Source organism: Salmo trutta, chromosome 14 (assembly GCF_901001165.1).
Source record: "Salmo trutta chromosome 14, fSalTru1.1, whole genome shotgun sequence".
NCBI lineage: Eukaryota > Metazoa > Chordata > Actinopteri > Salmoniformes > Salmonidae > Salmo > Salmo trutta.
This window is the reverse complement of record NC_042970.1, coordinates 30,840,708-30,860,450: the sequence shown is the minus strand read 5'-3', so window position 1 is coordinate 30,860,450 and position 19,743 is coordinate 30,840,708. Positions and strand designations below refer to the sequence as shown.

General features: G+C 44.9%; 1 protein-coding gene across 2 annotated transcripts in view; it reads left to right on the top strand.

The window, feature by feature from the left end:
• dstyk (dual serine/threonine and tyrosine protein kinase) overlaps positions 1 to 19,743 on the top strand; it is a 47,025-nt gene that overhangs the window by 19,109 nt on the left and 8,173 nt on the right. For both annotated transcript variants that reach the window (XM_029775269.1, XM_029775268.1), the window contains 7 exons: positions 838 to 1,323; positions 1,474 to 1,669; positions 2,168 to 2,406; positions 2,563 to 2,646; positions 2,786 to 2,962; positions 3,460 to 3,589; positions 16,353 to 16,509. In XM_029775269.1, coding sequence (XP_029631129.1) covers positions 838 to 1,323; positions 1,474 to 1,669; positions 2,168 to 2,406; positions 2,563 to 2,646; positions 2,786 to 2,962; positions 3,460 to 3,589; positions 16,353 to 16,509 — 1,469 coding nt within the window. The remainder of the gene's footprint in view (positions 1 to 837; positions 1,324 to 1,473; positions 1,670 to 2,167; positions 2,407 to 2,562; positions 2,647 to 2,785; positions 2,963 to 3,459; positions 3,590 to 16,352; positions 16,510 to 19,743) is intronic.

Below are 19,743 nucleotides of genomic sequence, written 5' to 3'. Positions count from 1 at the left end.
TCCAAGTATGCTATTATTGGAGCATACCGTTTTGAAGTGACACATTTATCATGAACATTAGAAGTTTGACAGCATATTAGATGTGTGTCTATCTAGACAACTTGTCAGACTGAAAGGGGAAAAAATAACGATTAACATATGCAGATTGCGGGTTGAAACAGTCCATTGTCTGATATAGCTGTGATAAAGTAGCCCACAGATATTCAGCTGTTGGACTACGTTTGGAAATCGATTGCATTATGAAAATTCAGACATTCTATTTATTTTGATAGCCTAGGAAAATGTGTTTACAACCAATCTTTGTTCCAAAGAAACTGCTCAGTTGGCCACAGCTCTTGTTTCTTGGAGACAGGACTAACTGCCTCCTTTGTGTGGCTGCGTTAGTCATTTCTCTCTCTTTTACACTGTGCTCCCCCCACTGTGCTAGCCTCTCTCATTCTATTTCTGTGACTGTTACTGTATAATAAATCAAAAGTGGAGCAAAAATGTTTTCTTGCTTGGTTTTCTGTTGCCCTCCCATACCCTTTCCCATGACCAGACTGTTTGTGTTTCTGGGGGATGGCACTCGTTTATGTCCTAGTTAGAAACTGTTATGTGACTGTTGTACAGTCGTCAACAAGATGGTGGTGGTGGTAGTAGTGTATGTTGGAGCCAATGGGGATTGGAGAAATATTGTATGTTTGCTCAACCTAAATCTTTTGCTAAAAAAAAAAAACTAATCCCAGAGAATTAGCCTTTTGTTGATGTGTTTAGAATTTTCCACAACATTTATAGAAGTGTTGATGAGTGCTGCTAGGACCATTTTGAATGACTGAAGTATCTTCCCTGTTCTGTCAGGAGGCGAAAATCATGGTGGTGCCGTGCCCCAGTGTCCAGCCCATCGAGGAGGCCCTGGAGTACTGCACGCGTAACGTGGTTCCCATCATACTCTATGCCCTCAACCAGGACACCCTCACTGCCGAGCAGGTGGCCGAGCTGAGGAAAGTCAAAGAGACGCTCCCCTTCCCCATCTTCTTCATCCGTATCCCAGCCGAGGCCTCCCCCGAGCCCAGCCGGCGCCTGGAGAGGGAGAAGAGCCCCCTTTACAAGCAACTGCTGTCCCTAGGCTTTCTCAGCACCCCAGTAGGGAACTGTTCCTGCGGAGCCCCCTCCCAGACTCCCAGCCTGGCCACCAAGCCCCAGAGCGTACTGGGGGAGGCCTTTGAGAGGCTACACCGCCTCCTGGTGCCCTTCGCCCGCCAGGTGCTCCACTACCAGCATGTGGAGGCTGCTAACCTGCTCAACGGGGTGCACTGCCGATGCCTCGACCTCTTCATCAACCAGATGAGTAGAGGGACTTCTGTGTGGGAGTCAATCAATTAGCTAATTACGTCCTATATAGTGTCACAATATGTAACAGAAACTTGTTTAATTTGAAGTAGAGAAAAATGATAGTGGTGGCAGACTGACTTATCCTCCTCTCCCTGGCTGCAGGCCTTTGACATGCAGAGGGACCTGCAGATCACGCCGCGGCGGCTGGAGTACACGCGGGAGAAGGAGGGCGAGTTGTTCACCTCCCTGATGGCCATTGCCAACCGCAAGCAGGAGGAGATGAAGGAGATGATCGTGGAGACGCTGAGCAGCATGAAGGAACAGCTGCTGGAGGATGCTGCCAACCTGGAGTTCACAGGTACAAAGGCCAACTTAAGACTGATGCTGTCAAATGTCTCTGCGATAATAGCATACCATTGCTGTACTACTGACCCTCAACTGACCTTCAGTTGGTGATGGATGACACTGAGTTTACAAGACACAATCTTGAGGTGACCTGTGTAGGAACTCAGTAAAAGGACCTTAATTGTTAATGTGGGACATACAGCTGACGCAATCAGTAGATGACACGATTACCAAAGACACGATTAGTTGCAAAATGCAGAAGTGTCAAAGGGTTGGCATGGTGGGGGGGGGGGGGGAGAGAGAGATCCATTGTTCAGTTAGCAGCAGGTGTCAATATGGTACTTTGCCCAAAACATTGAATACCACTTGACTGGTTACAAATTATAAATTTCATGTAAGAAAGACCATTTAGCCTACTTGAAAAATGTCACTGTGAAATTTCACCACGCTTTCGAACTACATTATCTTTCACTCACACTTTCATTCAATGTGTCTTTCTCTGACCTCACAGACCTCATAGTGGCAACCAACGGAGAGCCTGTTACTTCAAAGGTTATAAAATCCTGCATCCACCAGATCCAGGAGCTGATAGTTGTGAGGTTAAACCAAGCAGTGGCCAACAAGCTGATCAGCTCTGTGGACTATCTGAGGGAGAGCTTTGTAGGAACCCTGGAGCGCTGTCTAAACAGCCTGGAGAAGTCCAACATGGAGTCCTCCGTCCACAACGTCACCTCCAACCACCTCAAACAGGTGTGTGTAGTCACAACGTTAGCTAATAGGATTCCTCAAAAGACAGCGTAAAAGACAATGTATGTAATGACATTTTTCCCACGAGACAGTTTTAACTTAAATGATAACATCTTGTTCTATTTTTTTTTTCTCCATCTCTCTTCCTGTCTTGGTCAGATCCTTAACGCTGCCTATCATGTGGAGGTGACCTTCCATTCAGGATCCTCTGTTACAAGACTCGTCTGGGAGCAGATCAAACAAGTAACCATTCCCAGTCAGGCCTCTGGAATCTGATTTTAAATTGTTGTTGTTTGGAATAACAACAACCTTGATTTGTCATTAGCAAAATAGCAACTCACAAATGCTCTCTCTCTCCTGCTTTCTCTCCTCCCCAATGAAGATCATCCAGAGGATAACGTTTGTGAACCCTCCTGCCATCACACCAGAGTGGAAGAGAAATGTGGCCCAGGATGCCATAGAGAGCCTGAGTGCTGCCAAGCTGGCAAAGAGTATCTGCTCCCAGTTCAGAACACGCCTCAACAGCTCCCACGACGCTTTTGCTGCCTCCCTGCGACAGGTACACCAACTCAAACTGGAAACGTTGTTTTTCATGCACCTTCACACTCTCCATCTGGTTTTGCCTTGGCTGCTACGTTCTTTCCCAGCGGGAAAAACTGTTTGCAATTATGTTAAAATGACCTGTCAACCATTTTCTTGTTGTGATAATGATGACATTTCAATCAGTTTTGCCAGGTTCTGTTCATGCTATGTCTTGGGACTCTCAGCCTGCTTACTTGCAATGTCTCACTTAAGCCACTCGCCAGTCATGGCTTTTGTCTGATTTTCTGTTTGAACTTCTTTGATCTCAATGATCAAATTGCTGTGAGGGTTGTCCCCACGACTGACAATGTGATTGTCATTATTGATAAAGACCCTCAGTGTTTTTTTTCTGATGCTCTTATGTTATGTGGAGGAATGTCGTAAACATTTGTTGGAGCATACTGAGAAGCTATGTTTTTTGTTGTTGTGTATATTTGCCTATGAGATTTCAACCAATAACATGTATATGTGTAGCTGGAGGAAGGTCACACGGGGCGGTTGGAGCGTACTGAGGATCTGTGGCTGCGTGTGAGGAAAGACCACGCCCCACGGCTGGCCCGGCTGTCTCTGGAGAGCCGCTCCCTCCGAGACGTGCTGTTGCATGGTGAGACACACATACTCTCTCTCATATACACATACACATGCTCATACATACATACAGTGCCTTGAAAGTATTCAGTCCCCTTGACTTTTTCCACATTTTGTTACAACCTCGGCAATCTACACACAATACCCCATAATGACAAAGCGACAACCTTATTTGCAAATGTATTAAAAACAGATGCCTTATTTACGTAATTTTTCAGACCCTTTGCTATGATACTCAAAATTGAGCTCAGGTACATCCTGTTTCCATTGATCATCCTTGATGTTTCTACAACTTGATTGGAGTCCACCTGTGGTAAATACAATTGATTGTACATGATTTGGAAAGGCACACACCTGTCTATATAAGGTCCCACAGTTGACAGTACATGTCAGAGCAAAAACCAAGCCATGAGGTCAAAGGAATTGTCCATAGAGCTCGGAGATAGGCTTGATGGGAGAACTTTCCAGAAGGACAACAATCTCTGCAACATTGAAGGTCCCCAAGAACACTGGGGCCTCCATCATTCTTAAATAGAAGAATTTTGGAACCACCAAGTCTCTTCCTAGAGCTGGCTGCCTGGCTAAACTGAGCAATCGGGGTACAAGGACCTTGGTCAGTGAGGTGACCAAAAACCTGATTGTCACTCTGACAGAGCTCCAGAGTTCCTCTGTGGAGATGGGAGAAACTTGCAGAAGGACAACCATCTCTGCAGCACTCCACCAATCAGGCCTTTATGGTAGAGTGGCCAGACGGACGCCACTCCTCAGTAAAAGGCACATGACAGCCCGCTTGGAATTTGCCAAAAGGCACCTAAAAACTCTCAGACCATGAGAAATGCGTTTCTCTGGTCTGACTAAACCAATATTGAACTCTTTGGTCTGAATGCCAAGCGTCACTTCTGGAGGAAACCTGCAACATCCCTACGGTGAAGCATGGTGGTGGCCGCTTTAAGCTGTGGGGATGTTTGTCAGCAGCAGGGACTGGGAGACTAGTCATGTTTGAGGCAACGATTAACGGAGCAAAGTACAGAAGTCCTTGATGAAAACCTGCTCCAGAGCGCTCAGGACCTCGGACTGGGGGCGAACCTGATCGAACATCTCTGGAGAGACCTGAAAATAGCTGTGCAGCAGCAATGCTCCCCATCCAACCTGACAGAGCTTGAGAGGATCTGCAGAGAAGAATGTGAAACTCCCCAACTTGTAGCGCCGTACCCAAGAAGATTCGATGCTGTAATCGCTACCAAAGGCGCTTCAACAAAGCACTGAGTAAAGGGTCTGAATACTTATGTAAATATATTTCAGTTTTTCGACACTTTTTGCTTTGTCATTATGGGGTGTATTTTTTGTAGATAGAGGGGGTGAAAAAAACATTTAATCAATTTTAGAATAAGGCAATAACGTAAGTGTTGAAAAAGTAAAGGGGTCTGAATACTTTCCAAAGGCACTGTACATACATACACACACACTTGATGTTTGTAAACCCGCACCCGCCCGCAATTGCTAATAACTCATCCACAACCGCCCGACTATGTGAAAATCTGAGGCCTGCACCCAACTCTTTCCTGCAATATAGAAAATACACTAAGCTACAGTCAAAGACAGAAGAAATAAAACATTTTGACAGGGGGGCAGGATTTTTGGGGGGCCTGATTTTAGATGTTTCTGCTTATAATTTCCGACATTTTGGTAGGCCTTGTCTATAATTAGATACATGCAGATTCTCTTCTGTCATATGTTGCCATAGAAGAAAAGATAAACCTTTACTCAACAGAATGTCATAAATCGATAGAATGAATGCTTCAATCTAGTTGACATCGGTAAAGTTTTCTGTCATTTTCTTTAACAGATCAAAGACGCTTGGGGACCAGGGACAAAATGCAAAAAAATAATAAAAATAAAGATTTTTCCGTGCTAAATTTCCAAATGCCATCAGTTTGACCGGTTTTAAGGAAATGGAAAGCTGTTAAAACGACCCAACATGTTTCTGATAAGATTTCAGTTCGGTTTGGATGCATATTTTATGTGGTTGAAATACTATCAGCTTTTATGATGCTGATAAATATGGTGCCGCTACAGATGGTATCTAACTGAGCATTCGCATTCTCTCAAGATGCTGAAAGAATTATCATATTTCTCCACTCCTGTTACCGAGTCAACATTTTGCCTACATTTGGTGTATAATTTTACTGCAAGAAATGCTTAATTCTGCAGGCTATGTGAGTGATTGTAGGTCTACAGATTTCAGTTTCCATCTAACCCATCTGAACAGTAGACTGCAGTCCCTTTGACGTGACAGGCATATTTGAAGTCCCCGTCTTGACTGTCAAATTTGTATAGAGCCGTACAATCATCACACTGCGATCATCCTCTTTTACCACTTCACAAAATCTTTCCCAAACATTACTTTTCTGTCCCTCCCTTGATTGCCCCTCCACATTTAAAAAAAAATTCAGTGTAGATGAAGGGGAGACAGGTTGAAGAATAATTTTTAAGCCTTGACAATTGAGACATGGATTTTGTACCTGTGCTGTTGAGGGTGAATGGGCAAGACAAAAGATTTGTGCTTTTAAACAGGGTATGGTAGGAGGTGCCTGGTGCACCGGTTTGAGTGTCAACAAATCAAATTTTATTTGTCAAATGCAACAGGTTTGACACCTTATAGTGAAATGCTTACTTACAAGCCCTTAACCAACAATACTGTTTTAATAAAAAAATTAAGAGCATAAAAGTACTACTAATTAAAGAGCAGCAGTAAAATGACAATAGCGAGGCTATTTACAGGGGGTACCGGTACAGAGTCAATGTTAGGGGGCACTGGTTAGTAGATAATAAACAGAGTTGCAGCAGTGTAAAAGAGGGGGGGTGGGGGGGGCAATGCAAATAGTCCGGGTAGCCATTTGATTAGATGCTCAGGAGTCTTATGGCTTGGGGGTAGAAGCAGTTTAGAAGCCTCTTGGACCTAGACTTCGCGGTCCGGTACCACTTGTTGTCCGGTAGCAGAGAGAACAGTTTGACTAGGGTGGCTGGAGTCTTTGACAATTTTTAGGGCCTTCCTGACATTGCCTGGTATAGAGGTCTTGGATGGCAGGAATTTTGGCCCCAGTGATAAAACACTTTTTTTTTTATTTCACCATTATTTAACCAGGTAGGCCAGTTCTCATTTACAACTGCAACCTGGTCAAGGTAAAGCAAAGCAGTGCGACAAAAACAAACGTACAGTCAATAACACAATAGAAAAATCTATGTACAGTGTGTGCAAATGTAGGGAAGTAGGCAATAAATAGGCCATAGAGGCGAAATAATTCAAATTTAGCATTAGCACTGGAGTGATAGATGTGCAGGATGATGATGATGATGTGCAAGTAGATACTGGGGTGCAATAATAATATGGGGATGAGGTAGTTGGGTGTGCTATTTACAGATTGGTTGTGTAAAGGTACAGTGATCGGTAAGCTGCTCTGACAGCTGATGCTTAAAGTTAGAGAGGGAGGTAAGACCCCAGCTTCAGTTTTTTTTTTGTCGTTTTTTTTTTGCAATTCGTTCCAGTCATTGGCAGCAGAGAACTGAAAGGAAAGGCGGCCAAACGAGGAGTTTGCTTTGGGGATGACCAGTGAAATATACCTGCTGGAGCGCATGCTACGAGTGGGAGTTGCCATGGTGACCAGTGAGCTGAGATAAGGTGGGGCTTTACCTAGCAAAGTCTTATAGATGACCTGGAGCCAGTGGGTTTGGCGACGAATACAGTTGAAGTCGGAAGTTTACATATGCTTAGGTTGGAGTCATTTAAACTTGTTTTTCAACCACTTCACAAATTTCTTGTTAACAAACTATAGTTTTGGCAGGTCAGTTAGGACATCTACTTTATGCATGACATACATTTTTCCAGCAATTGTTTACAGACAGATTATTTCACTTATAATTCACTGTATCACAATTCCAGTGGGTCAGAAGTTTACATACATTAAGTTGACTGTGCCTTTAAACAGCTTGGAAAATTCCAGAAAATGATGTCATGGCTTTAGAAGCTTCTGATAGGCTAATTGACATTGTTTGCGTCAACTGGAGGTGTACCTGTGGATATATTTCAAGGCCTACCTTCAAACTCAGTGCCTCTTTGCTTGACATCATGGGAAAATCAAAAGAAATCAGCCTAGACCTCAGAAAAAAAAATTGTAGACCTCCACAAATCTGGTTCATCCTTGGGAGCAATTTCCAAACGCCTGAAGGTACCACGTTCATCTGTACAAACAATAGTACGCAAGTATAAACACCATGGGACCAAGCAGCCGTCATACCGCTCAGGAAGGAGACGCGTTCTGTCTCAGAGATGAACGTACTAAGGTGCGAAAAGTGCAAATCAATCCCAGAACAACCACAAAGGACCTTGTGAAGATGCTGGAGGAAACGGGTACAAAAGCATCTATATCCACAGTAAAAATGAGTCCTATATCGACATAACCTGAAAGGCCGCTCAGCAAGGAAGAAGCCACTACTCCAAAACCACCATAAAGTCAGACTACGGTTTGCAACTGCACATGGGGACAAAGATTGTACTTTTTGGAGAAATGTCCTCTGGTCTGATGAAACAAAAAAATAGAACTGTTTGGCCATAATGACCATCATTATGCTTGGAGGAAAAAGGGGGAGGCTTGCAAGCAGAAGACCATCCCAACCGTGACACACGGGGGTGGCAGCATCATGTTGTGGGGGTGCTTTGCTGCAGGAGGGACTGGTGCACTTCAAAATATTTTCACTTCCTCATGATGCCATCTATGTGGATTTATTTGAAGCAACATCTCAAGACATCAGTCAATAAGTTAAAGCTTGGTCGCAAATGGTTCTTCCAAATGGACAATGACATTAAGCATACTTCCAAAGTTGTGGCAAAATGGCTTAAGGACAACAAAGTCAGGGTATTAGAGTGGCCATCAAAGCCCTGACCTCAATCCCATAACTGTTGTGGGCAGAACTGAAAAAGCGTGTGCGAGCAAGGAGGCCTACAAACCTGACTCGGTTACACCAGCTCTGTCAGGAGGAATGGGCTAAAAATTCACCCAACGTGTTGTGCGAAGCTTGTGGAAGGCTACCTGGAACGTTTGACCCAAGTTAAACAACTTAAAGGCAATGCTACCAAATACTAAACTTCTGACCCACTGGGAATGTGATGAAATAAATCATTCTCTCTACTATTATTCTATAAATAAAGTGGTGATCCTAACTGACCTAAAAGGGAATCTTTACTGGGATTAAATGTCAGGAATTGTGAAAAACTGAGTTTAAATGTATTTGGCTAAGGTATGTAAACATCCGACTTCAACTGTATGTAGCGAGGGTCAGCCAACGAGGGCATACAAGTCGCAGTGGTGGGTAGTAAATAGGGCTTTGGTGACAAAATGGATGGCACTGTGATAAACTACATCCAATTTGTTGAGTAGAGTGTTGGAGGCTATTTTGTAAATGTCGTCGAGGATCGGTAGGATGGTCAGTTTTACGAGGGTATGTTTGGCAGCATGAGTGAAGGATGCTTTGTTGTGAAATAGAAAGGCGACTAGATTTCATTTTGGATTGGAGAGGCTTAATGTGGGTCTGGAAGGAGATTTTACAGTCTAACCAGACACCTAGGTATTTGTAGTTGTCCACATATTCTAAGTCAGAACCGTCCAGAGTAGTGATGCTAGTCAGGCGGGAGGTTGCGGGCAGCAATCGGTCGAAGAGCATGCACTTAGGTTTACTAGCATTTAAAAGCAGTTGGAGGCCATGGAAGGAGTGTTGTATGGTGTTGAAGCTCGTCTGGAGGTTTGTTAGCACAGTGTCCAAAGAAGGGCCAGATGTATACAGAATGTTGTCGTCTGCGTAGAGGTGGATCGGAGAATCACCAGCAGCAAGAGCGACATAATTGATGTATACAGAGAAACGGGTCGGCCAGAGAATTGAACCCTGTGGCACCTCCAGAGACTGCCAGAGGTCCGGACAGCAGGCCCTCCAATTTGACACACGGAACTCTATCTGAGAAGTAGTTGGTGAACCAAGCGAGGCAGTCATTTGAGAAACCAAGGCTATTGAGTCTGCCGATAAGGATGCAGTGATTGACGGAGTCAAAAGCCTTGGCCAGGTCGATGAAGACGGCGGTTATGATATTGTTTAGGACCTTGAGCGTGGCTGAGGTACACCCATGACCAGCTTGGAAACCAGATTGCATAGTGGAGAAGGTACGGTGGGATTCGAAATGGTCGGTGATCTGTTTGTTGACTTGGCTTTCGAAGATTTTAGAAAAGTAGGGCAGGATGGATATAGGTCTATGACAGTTTGGATCTAGTGTCTTCCCCCTTTGAAGAGGAGGATGACCACCGCAGCTTTACAATCTTTGGGGATCTCAGATGATATGAAAGAGGTTGAATAGGCTAGTTTTAAAGGTGTTGCAACAATTTCTGTGGATATTTTTAGAGAGGGTCCAGATATTCTAGCCCAGCTGATTTGTAGGGATCCAGATTTTGCAGCTCTTTCAGAACATCAGCTGTCTGGATTTGGGTTAAGGAGAAGTGGGGGGGGGGCATGGGCAAGTTGCTGCACGGGGTGCTGAGATGTTGGCCGCGGTAGGGGTAGTAGCCAGGTGGAAAGCATGGCCAGCCGTAGAAAGATGCTAAATGAATTTCTCGATTATCGTAGATTTATCAGTGGTGTCAGTGTTTCCTATCCTCAGTGCAGTGGGCAGCTGGGAGGAGGTGCTCTTATTCTCCATGGACTTGGACTTTAGTGTCCCAAAACGTTTTGGAATTTGTGCTACAGGAAGCGAATTTGTTTGAAAAAGCTAGCCTTAGCTTTCCTAACTGACTGAGTATATTGGTTCCTGACTTCCCTGAAAAGTTGCTAATGCAGAATGCCACAGGATGTTTTTGTGCAGTCAAGTTTGGGGTGAAGCAATGGCTATATCTGTTCTTAGTTCTACATTTTTTGAATGGGGCATGCTTATTTAAGATGGAGGAAAGCACTTTTGAAGAGCAACCAGGCATCCTCTACTGACGGGATGAGGTCAATATCCTTCCAGGATACCCGGGCCAGGTCGATTATAAAGGCCTGCTTGCTGAAGTGTTTTGGGGAGCGTTTGACAGTGATGAGGGGTGGTCGTTTGACCACGGACCCATTACGGACGCAGGCAATGAGGCAGTGATCGCTGAGATCCTGGTTGAAGACAGCAGAGGTGTATTTAGAGGGCAAGTTGGTCAGGATGATATCTAAGAGGGTGCCCATGGTTATGGATTTAGGTTTATACCTGGTAGGTTCCTTGATTATTTGTGTGAGATTGAGGGCATCTAGCTTAGATTGTTGGACGGCCGGGGTGTTAAGCATGTCCCAGTTTAGGTCACCTAACTGAACGAATTCTGAAGATGGATGGGGGGGGCGATCAATTCACATATGGTGTCCAGGGCACAGCTGGGGGCAGAAAGTGGTCTATAGCAAGATGCAACAGTTAGACTTGTTTCTGGAAAGGTGGATTTTAAAAGTAGAAGCTGGAATTGTTTGGGCACAGACCTAGATAATATGACAGAACTCTGCAGGCTTCTGCAGTAGATTGCAACTCCGCCCCCTTTGGCAGTTCGATCTTGTCGGAAAATGTTATAGTTAGGGATGGACATTTTAAAGTATTTTTGGTGGCCTTCGTGAGCCAGGATTCAGACACAACTAGGACATCCGGGTTGGAGTGTGCTAAAGCAGTGAATAAAACAAACGTAGGGAGGAGGCTTCATGCCTGAAACCAAGGCTTTTACGGTTACAGAAGTAAACAAATGAGAGCGCCTGGGGAATGGGAGTGATGCTGGGGCCTGCTGGGCCTGGGTTAACCTGTACATCACCAGAGGGGGAGTAGGATAAGGGTACGGCTAAAGGCTATAAGAACTGGTCTTCTAGTGAGTTCGGAACAGAGAGTAAAAGAAGCAGATTTCTGGGTGCGGAAGAATAGATTCTAGGCATAATGTACAGACGAGTATGGTAGAATGTGAGTACAGTGGAGGTAAACCTAGGCATTGAGTGACGAGAGGTTTTGTCTCAAGAGGCACCATTTAAGGCCGGTGAGGTCACCGCATGTGTGGGGCGTGGAACAAAAGGGCTAGCTAAGACATATTGAGCAGGGCTGGAGGCTCTACAGTGAAATAAGACAATCACTAACCTAATCAGCAATAGACAAGACATATTGACATTAGGGAGAGACATGTGTAGCCAAGTGATCATAGGGTCCAGTGAGTAGCTAGGCGAGCTGGAAACACAGCGTTTCAGACAGCTAGCAGGCCGGGGCTAGCAGATAGGCCTCAGGGGGACGTCACAACGGCAGAGCCTGTTAAAACCCCCTCGGACGGTTACGTTGGCAGACCAGTCGTGATGGATCGGCGGGGCTCCGTGCCGGCAGCAAAGGGTCCTGGCCAATTGGCAAAAGAGGTATTGAAGCCCAGGAATTGTCTGATGGATGTCTTCGGCTAGCCGGGAGATGGGCCTTGCTTGAGACTAGCTCCAGGCTAACTGTTGCTTGCTTTGGGACAGAGACGTTAGCCAGGAGTAGCCGCTCGGATAGCAGCTAGCTAGCCGCGAAGATCCGGTGTAAAGTTTGAGCTTACAGTAGGAATCCGGAGATGTGGTAGAGAAAAAGAAGTCCGATATGCTCTGGGTTGATATCGTGCTGTGCAGATTGGCAGGAATTTGTTGGGCTGAGGCTGGCTGATGTCAGAGTTAACGGTGATGACTGCTAGCAGTGGCTAACTGACTAGTAGCTAGTTAGCTGGCTAGCTTCTGATGGGGGTTCCGGTTCTAAAGTATAAAAAATGATAAAACAGACGTCCGACTGCTACGCCATCTTGGAATGATATGTACTGGGCTGTATGCACTACCCTCTGTTGTGCCTTGCAGTCGGAGGCCGAACAGTTGCCATACCAGGCAGTGATGCAACCAGTCAGGATGCTCTCGATGGTGCAGCTGTAGAACCTTTTTGAGGATCTGAGGACCCATGCCAAATCTTTTCAGTCTCCTGAGGGGGAATAGGTTTTGTCGTGCAGTCTTCACGACCGTCTTGGTGTGCTTGGACCATGTTAGTTTGTTGATGTAGACGCCAAGGAACTTGAAGCTCTTAACCTGCTCCACTACAGCCCTGTCGATGAGAATTGGGGCGTGCTCGGTCCTCCTTTTCCTGTAGACATCTCCTTTGTCTTGATCAGGTTGCGGGAGATGTTGTCCTGGCACCACACGGCCAGGTCTCTGACCTCCCTATAGGCTGTCTCGTCATTGTTGGTGATCAGGCCTACCACTGTTGTCATCGGCACACTTAATGATGGTGTTGGAGTTGTGCCTGGCCATGCAATAGACAGGTGCATCAAAGCTGGGACCAAGAGACTGAAAAACATCTATCTCAAGGCCATCAGACTGTTAAACAGCCAACACTGCCACAGAGAAGCGGCTGCCTACATACAGACTCGAAATCATTGGCCACTTTAATAAATGGATCACTAGTCATTTTAATAACACCACTTTAATAATGTTTACATATCTTGCATTACTCATCTCATAGGTATACTGTATTCTATACCATCTATTGCATCTTGCCTATGCCGCTCGGTCATAGCTCATCCATATATTTATATGTACATATTCTTATTCCATCCCTTTACTTAAATTTGTATGTATTAGGTAGTTTTTGTGGAATTGTTAGATTACTTGTTAGATATTACTGCACTGTCGGAACTAGAAGTACAACCATTTCGCTACACTCGCATTAACATATGCTAACCATGTGTATGTGACCAATACACTTTGATTTTAGTGAACAGGGAGTACAGGAGGGGACTGAGCAAGCACCCCTGAGGGGCCCCCGTGTTGATGATCAGCGTGGCGGATGTGTTGTTACCTACCCTTACCACCTGGTGGCGGCACGTCAGGAAGTGCAGGATCCAGTTGCAGAGGGAGGTGTTTAGTCCCAGGGTCCTTAGCTTAGTGATGAGCTTTGAGGGCACTATGGTGTTGAACGCTGAGCTGTAGTCAATGAATAGCATTCTCACATAGATGTTCCTTTTGTCCAGGTGTGAAAAGGGCAGTGTGGAATGCAATAGAGATTGCATCATCTGTGGATCTGTTGGGGCGGTATGCAAATTGGAGTGAATGTGTCTAGGGTTTCTGGGATAATGGTGTTGATGTGAACCATAACCAGCTTTTCAAAGCACTTCATGGCTACAGATGTGAAACGGGTCGGTCGTCATTTAGGCAGGTTACCTTCGTGTTCTTGGGCACCGGGACTAGGGTCTGCTTGATACATGTTATTACAGACTCGGTCATGGAGAGTTTGAAAATATCAGTGAAGACACTTGCCAGTTGGTTGCTCGGAGTACACATCCGGGTAATCATTCTGGCTCTGTTGACCTGTTTAAAGGTCTTTCTGACATCGGCTACGGCGAGCGAGATCACACAGTCGTACAGAACAGCTGATGCTCTCATTTATGCTTGAGTGTTACTTGCCTCGAAGCGAGCATAGAAGTAATTTAGCTCATCTGGTAGGCTCGTGTCACTGGGCAGCACGTGGCTGTGCTTCCCTTTGTCGTCTGTAATAGTTTTGCGAGCAATGCAACATCCGACGAGCCGGTGTAGTTCGATTCGATCTTAGTCCTGTATTGAAGCTTTGCCTGTTTGATGGTTTGTCAGAGGGCATTGCGGGATTTCTTATAAGCATCCGGGTTAGACTCCCGCTCCTTGAAAGCGGCAGCTCTACCCTTTAGCTCAGTGCGGATGTTGCCTGTAATCCATGGCTTCTGGTTGGGGTATGTACGTACAGTCACTGTGGGGACGATGTCATCGATGCACTTTTTGAAGAAGCCAGTCACTGACGTGGCGTACTCCTCAATGCCATCGGAAGAATCCCGGAACATATTCCAGTCTGTGCAAGCAGAACAGTCCTGTAGCTTAGCATCTGCTTTGACCACTTTCTTATTGACGGAGTCACTGGTGCTTCCTGCTTTAGTTTTTGTCAGCAGGATAGAATAATGGTCAGATTTGCCGAATTGAGGGAGATCTTTGTACGTGTCTCTGTGTGTGGAGTAAAGGTGGTCTAGAGTTTTTTTAAATTTTATTTATTTATTTATTTTTTCCCCCTCTGGTTGCACATTTAACATGCTGGTAGAAGTTAGGTAAAACAGATGTGTTTTCCTGCATTAAAGTCCCCTGCCACTAGCTGCTGGGTTTTTCACACTCAACAGTTTCCCGTGTGTAATCAAGAATGGTTCAGCACCCAAAGGGCATCCAGCCAGCCAACTTGACACAACCGTGGAAAGCATTGGAGTCAACATTGGCCAGAATCCTTGTGGAACACTTTCGACACCTTATTGGCCTTGCCCCAAAGAATTGAGACTGTTCTGAGGGCAACGGGGTGCAATTCAATACTAGTAAGGTGTCCCTAATGTTTTGTACACCGTGTATATAACATCACACACACAGTGCATTCAGAAAGTATTCTGACCCCATGACTTTTTCCACATTTTACGTTACAGCCTTATTCTAAAATTGATTAAACACTACCCATAATGAAAGGGAAAAATAGTTTTCAGAAATGTTTGCAAATGTATAAGAAACTGTCACATTTACATAAGTATTCAGAGACTTGTCCCAAAGCCACTCCTGCGTTGTCTTGGCTGTGTGCTTAGGGTCGTTTTCCTGTTGGAAGGTGGACCTTTGCCCCAGTCTAAGGTCCTGAGCACTCTGGAGCAGGTTTTCATCAAGGATTTCTCTGTACTTTGCTCTGTTCATCTTTCCCTTGATCCTGACTAGTATCCCTGCCACTGAAAAACATCCCCACAGCATGATGCTGACACCACCATGCTTCACTGTAGGGATGGTGCCAGGTTTCTCCAGACGTGACGCTTGGCATTCAGGCCAAGGAGTTCAATCTTGGTTTCATCAGACCAGAGAATCATGTTTCTCATAGTCTGAGAGTCTTTTAGGTGCCTTTTGGCAAACTCCAAGCGGGCTGTCGTGCCTTTTTAGTGAGGAGGGGCTGCTGTCTGGCCACTCTACCATAAAGGCCTGATCGGTGGAGTGCTGCAGAGATGGTTGTCCTACTGGAAGGTTCTCCCGTCTCCACAGAAACTCTGGAGCTCTGTCAGTGACCATTGGGTTCTTGGTCACCTCCCTGACCAAGGCCCTTCTCCCCCGATTGCTCAGTTTGGCCGGGCAGCCAGCTCTAGGAAGAGTCTTGGTGATTCCAAACGTATTTCATTTAAGAATGATGGAGGCCACTGTGTTCTTGGGAACCTTCAATGCTGCAGAAATGTTTTGGTACCCTTCCCCAGATCTGTGCCTAGACACAATCCTGTCTCTGAGCTCTACAGACAATTCCTTCGACCTCATGGCTTGGTTTTTGCTCTGACATGCAGTCAACTGTGGGACCTTATATAGACAGGTGTGTGCCTTTCCAAATCATGTCCAATCAATTGAATTTACCACAGGTGGACTCCAATCATGTTGTAGAAACACCTCAAGGATGATCAATGGAAACAGGATGCAGCTGATCTCAATTTCGGGGGTCTGAATAGTTATGTAAATAAGGTATTTGTTTTATTTTTAATACATTTGCAAAAATATCTTAACATGTTTTTGCTTTGTCATTATGGGGTATTTTCTGTAGATTGACAATTTTTGAATAAGGCTGTAACGTACTAAAATGTGTTAGAAGTCTAATAGTATACACTCTGCCATTGTTGTCCTCTCTCACAGGTCAATCACAATAAAGCAATCTCTGTATGTCTCTTTGGCAGGCAAGCCCAAGCTTGGCCGAGAGCTGGGGCGGGGTCAGTATGGAGTGGTCTATCTGTGTGACAGCTGGGGGGGACGCTACCCCTGCGCTCTGAAGTCTGTGGTACCGCCCGACGACAAGCACTGGAACGATCTGGCTCTAGAGTTTCACTACACCAGGTGAGACGGCCCAGCCAGCAGAGAGGGAAGGATTTAAAGACGACCTGCTGCTTTGACTTGTCATATATGGCCACACCTGGGCCATGGATTTCAGCCATACCCTTTCAGTTTGTAGTTTCAACCATAGTTTGTCCTAGCATGCCTTTTAAACTGAGACCTAAGGTAGTAATAGAAAGTAAAAAAAGTTTACTTATTTTTTTATATTGAAATTGGTCTCTACTCAAGTGAAGAATAGTCTCCAATAACAAAGTGGTGCGACTCATTTGTCATCAACTAAACTTCTTTGTTGGTGGTGACAGGTCTTTGTATAGCTCATGTACTGGTTAAATCTCCACACCCTCTAGGACACGCAATGGGCTCATTTGAGTAGTAAGGCGCATGCTACCGACTAGACAAAAGTTGAGGAGTGAAGTCAAGGGAGTTGAATCCGTGACATCTGAAAGTTGGAAACGGATGTGGTTTTCCAACATCCAGGCTCAGTGCCACATAGCATTGTTTCTAAATGTTTTTCTTCGTAATATTGAATTAAATATGTCTCCAACCCCCATATCACACACTCAAACTGTACATATGTGTGTACATTGTACTATCAATTGGTGAGAGAGACTCAAATCACATTTAATTGTACATAACCACTGTATACATGAATCGTGGCAAAGTTGGTTCCTGTTTCAGTCAAGTCTTTGGTCAAGTTTGGGTGGATTAAACAAAAACACCTTAATTATTGGTTGACAATAGACCCTCCGACAATGCAGGTGATGAAGTTGAAGAGCAGCTGCAGAAATTTTCAGTCAGTACTTCATGACCTTTGATCACATGGTTTTTGGTTAATGTAGTTGTCGTGTATGTGCAAGTTGGACAATTTGTAAGGAGGTGACCAATGATGACCATTTGACAAAAGTGATCCGCTCGGACTCCCCCATAGATATGGGTTGTCAATTAATTTTAGCCCGCTGCCATACTGCCTGTGGCGCCCTGCGCTACAAGTCCCAGCAAGCACTGCCAACGTGCTGCGTGCCAAACGGCAGTGCATTGGAGTCATGTGTAACTCCATACATGGAGTGTCTGAAAGTGGGTGTGTCAACAGAAGTGGGAGGATCAACAAGTTGGTTTATGGAAAGCGAATCAGCTAATTTGGCGGACTCATTTTAGCTAAGCCTAGGCCTTTTCCTAAATGTAACCTCATTCTCCTAACCTGTCGCATGAATTATCCTAACCTGCTACGTTAGTTCTCTTAACCTGCTATGTAAACATTAAGCTGACCAGAGGTGCACCTGGCTATGGCCGGTCTAACCAATAATGGAGCGCAAGATGTTACACACACACAGCTGTTGATCCACCCACTGATGTTACGCACACACACAGCTGTTGATCCACCCACTGATGTTACGCACACACACAGCTGTTGATCCACCCACTGATGTTACGCACACACACAGCTGTTGATCCACCCACTGATGTTACGCACACACACAGCTGTTGATCCACCCACTGATGTTACGCACACACACAGCTGTTGATCCACCTACTGATGTTACACACACACAGCTGTTGATCCACCCACTGATGTTACACACACACACACACACACACACAGCTGTTGATCCACCCACTGATGTTACACACACACACACACACAGCTGTTGATCCACCCACTGATGTTACACACACACACACAGCTGTTGATCCACCCACTTCTTTTGCAACGCCCACTTTTAAACACTCCAAGTATGCTGTTACACATACACCTCCATTACCGTTCTTCTGGCAGGATATTATGCTGGCAGCACGATTGCAGATTGTCTTTTTCAAAATAAGTGCCCCCCTACAAAGACATGTTAAACTCTGTTTTTTACAGCATTGCGACCATCTTTAAAAAAATATATACATTGATAATTTGGCTTTTTTATATTGTATTTATACCAGCTTTTATTTGGAAAGTTTACACCAATATTGGTTTGTTGAAAGCTGTTGTGTAGGCTATATGTTAAGATATGCAGTTTAAATAAAATACAAATATACGTAATTGGATTTACTCAGAGTACAAAAAATGTGTCTATTTTGCTGAGCAGTGTTTTTAATTTTTGTTTATTTTATTTAACTAGTCAAGTCAGTTAAGAACAAATTCTTATTTACATTGACGGCCTACCCCGGCCAAACCTGAACGACGCTGGGCCAATTGTGCGCCAGATGTGATGCAGCCTGGATTCGAACCAGGGACTGCAGTGATCCCTCGTGCACTGAGATGCAGTGCCTTAGACAGCTGCGCCACTCGGGAGCCCCCACCCGGGTTTAATACGGAGCTGGTGACTCCTTACTCCATTCACTGCAATGCAATACACGGCATATGAATTATACACTGGGCATTCAAAGTATTCAGACCCCTTGACATTTTCCACATTTTGTTACGTTACAGCCTTATTCTAAAAATTGATTAAAAAAATATATCCTAATCAATCTGCACACAATACCCCATAATGACAGTGAGAACAGTATTTTTTTAATTTAATTTTTTTATAGAAATGTTTTTATTAAACAAACATTCCTTATTTACATAAGTATTCAGACCCTTTGCTATGAGACTCGCAATTGAGCTCGGTGCGTCTTGTTTCCATTGATCATCCTTGATGTTTCTTAAACTTGATTGGAGTCCACCTATGGTAAATTCAATTGATTTGGAAATGCACACACCTGTTTAGATAAGGTCCCACAGTTGACAGTGCATGTCTGAGCAAAAACCAAGCCATGAGGTCGAAGGAATTGTCCGTAAAGCTCAGACAGGCTTGTTTCGAGGTACAGATCTTGGGAATGGTACCAAAAAAGTCTGCAGCATTGAATGTCCCCAAGAACACAGTGGCCTCCATCATTCTTAAATGGAGGAAGTTTGGAACCCCCAAACCTGAGCAATTGGGGGAAAGGGCCTTGGTCAGGGAGGTGACCAAGAACCTGATGGTCACTGACAGAGCTCTAGAGTGCCTCTGAAGATGGTTTTCCTTCTGGAAGTTTCTCCCATCTCTGCAGCATTCCACCGATCAGGCCTTTTATGGTAGTGGCCAGATGGAAGCCACTGCTCAGTAAAAGGCACATGACAGCCCGCTTGGAGTTTGCCAGAAGGCACCTAAAGGACTCTCAGACCATGAGAAACAAGATTTTCTGTTCTGATGAAACCAAGATTGAACTCTTTGGCCTGAATGCCAAGTGTCACGTCTGGAGGAAACCTGGCACCATCCCTAC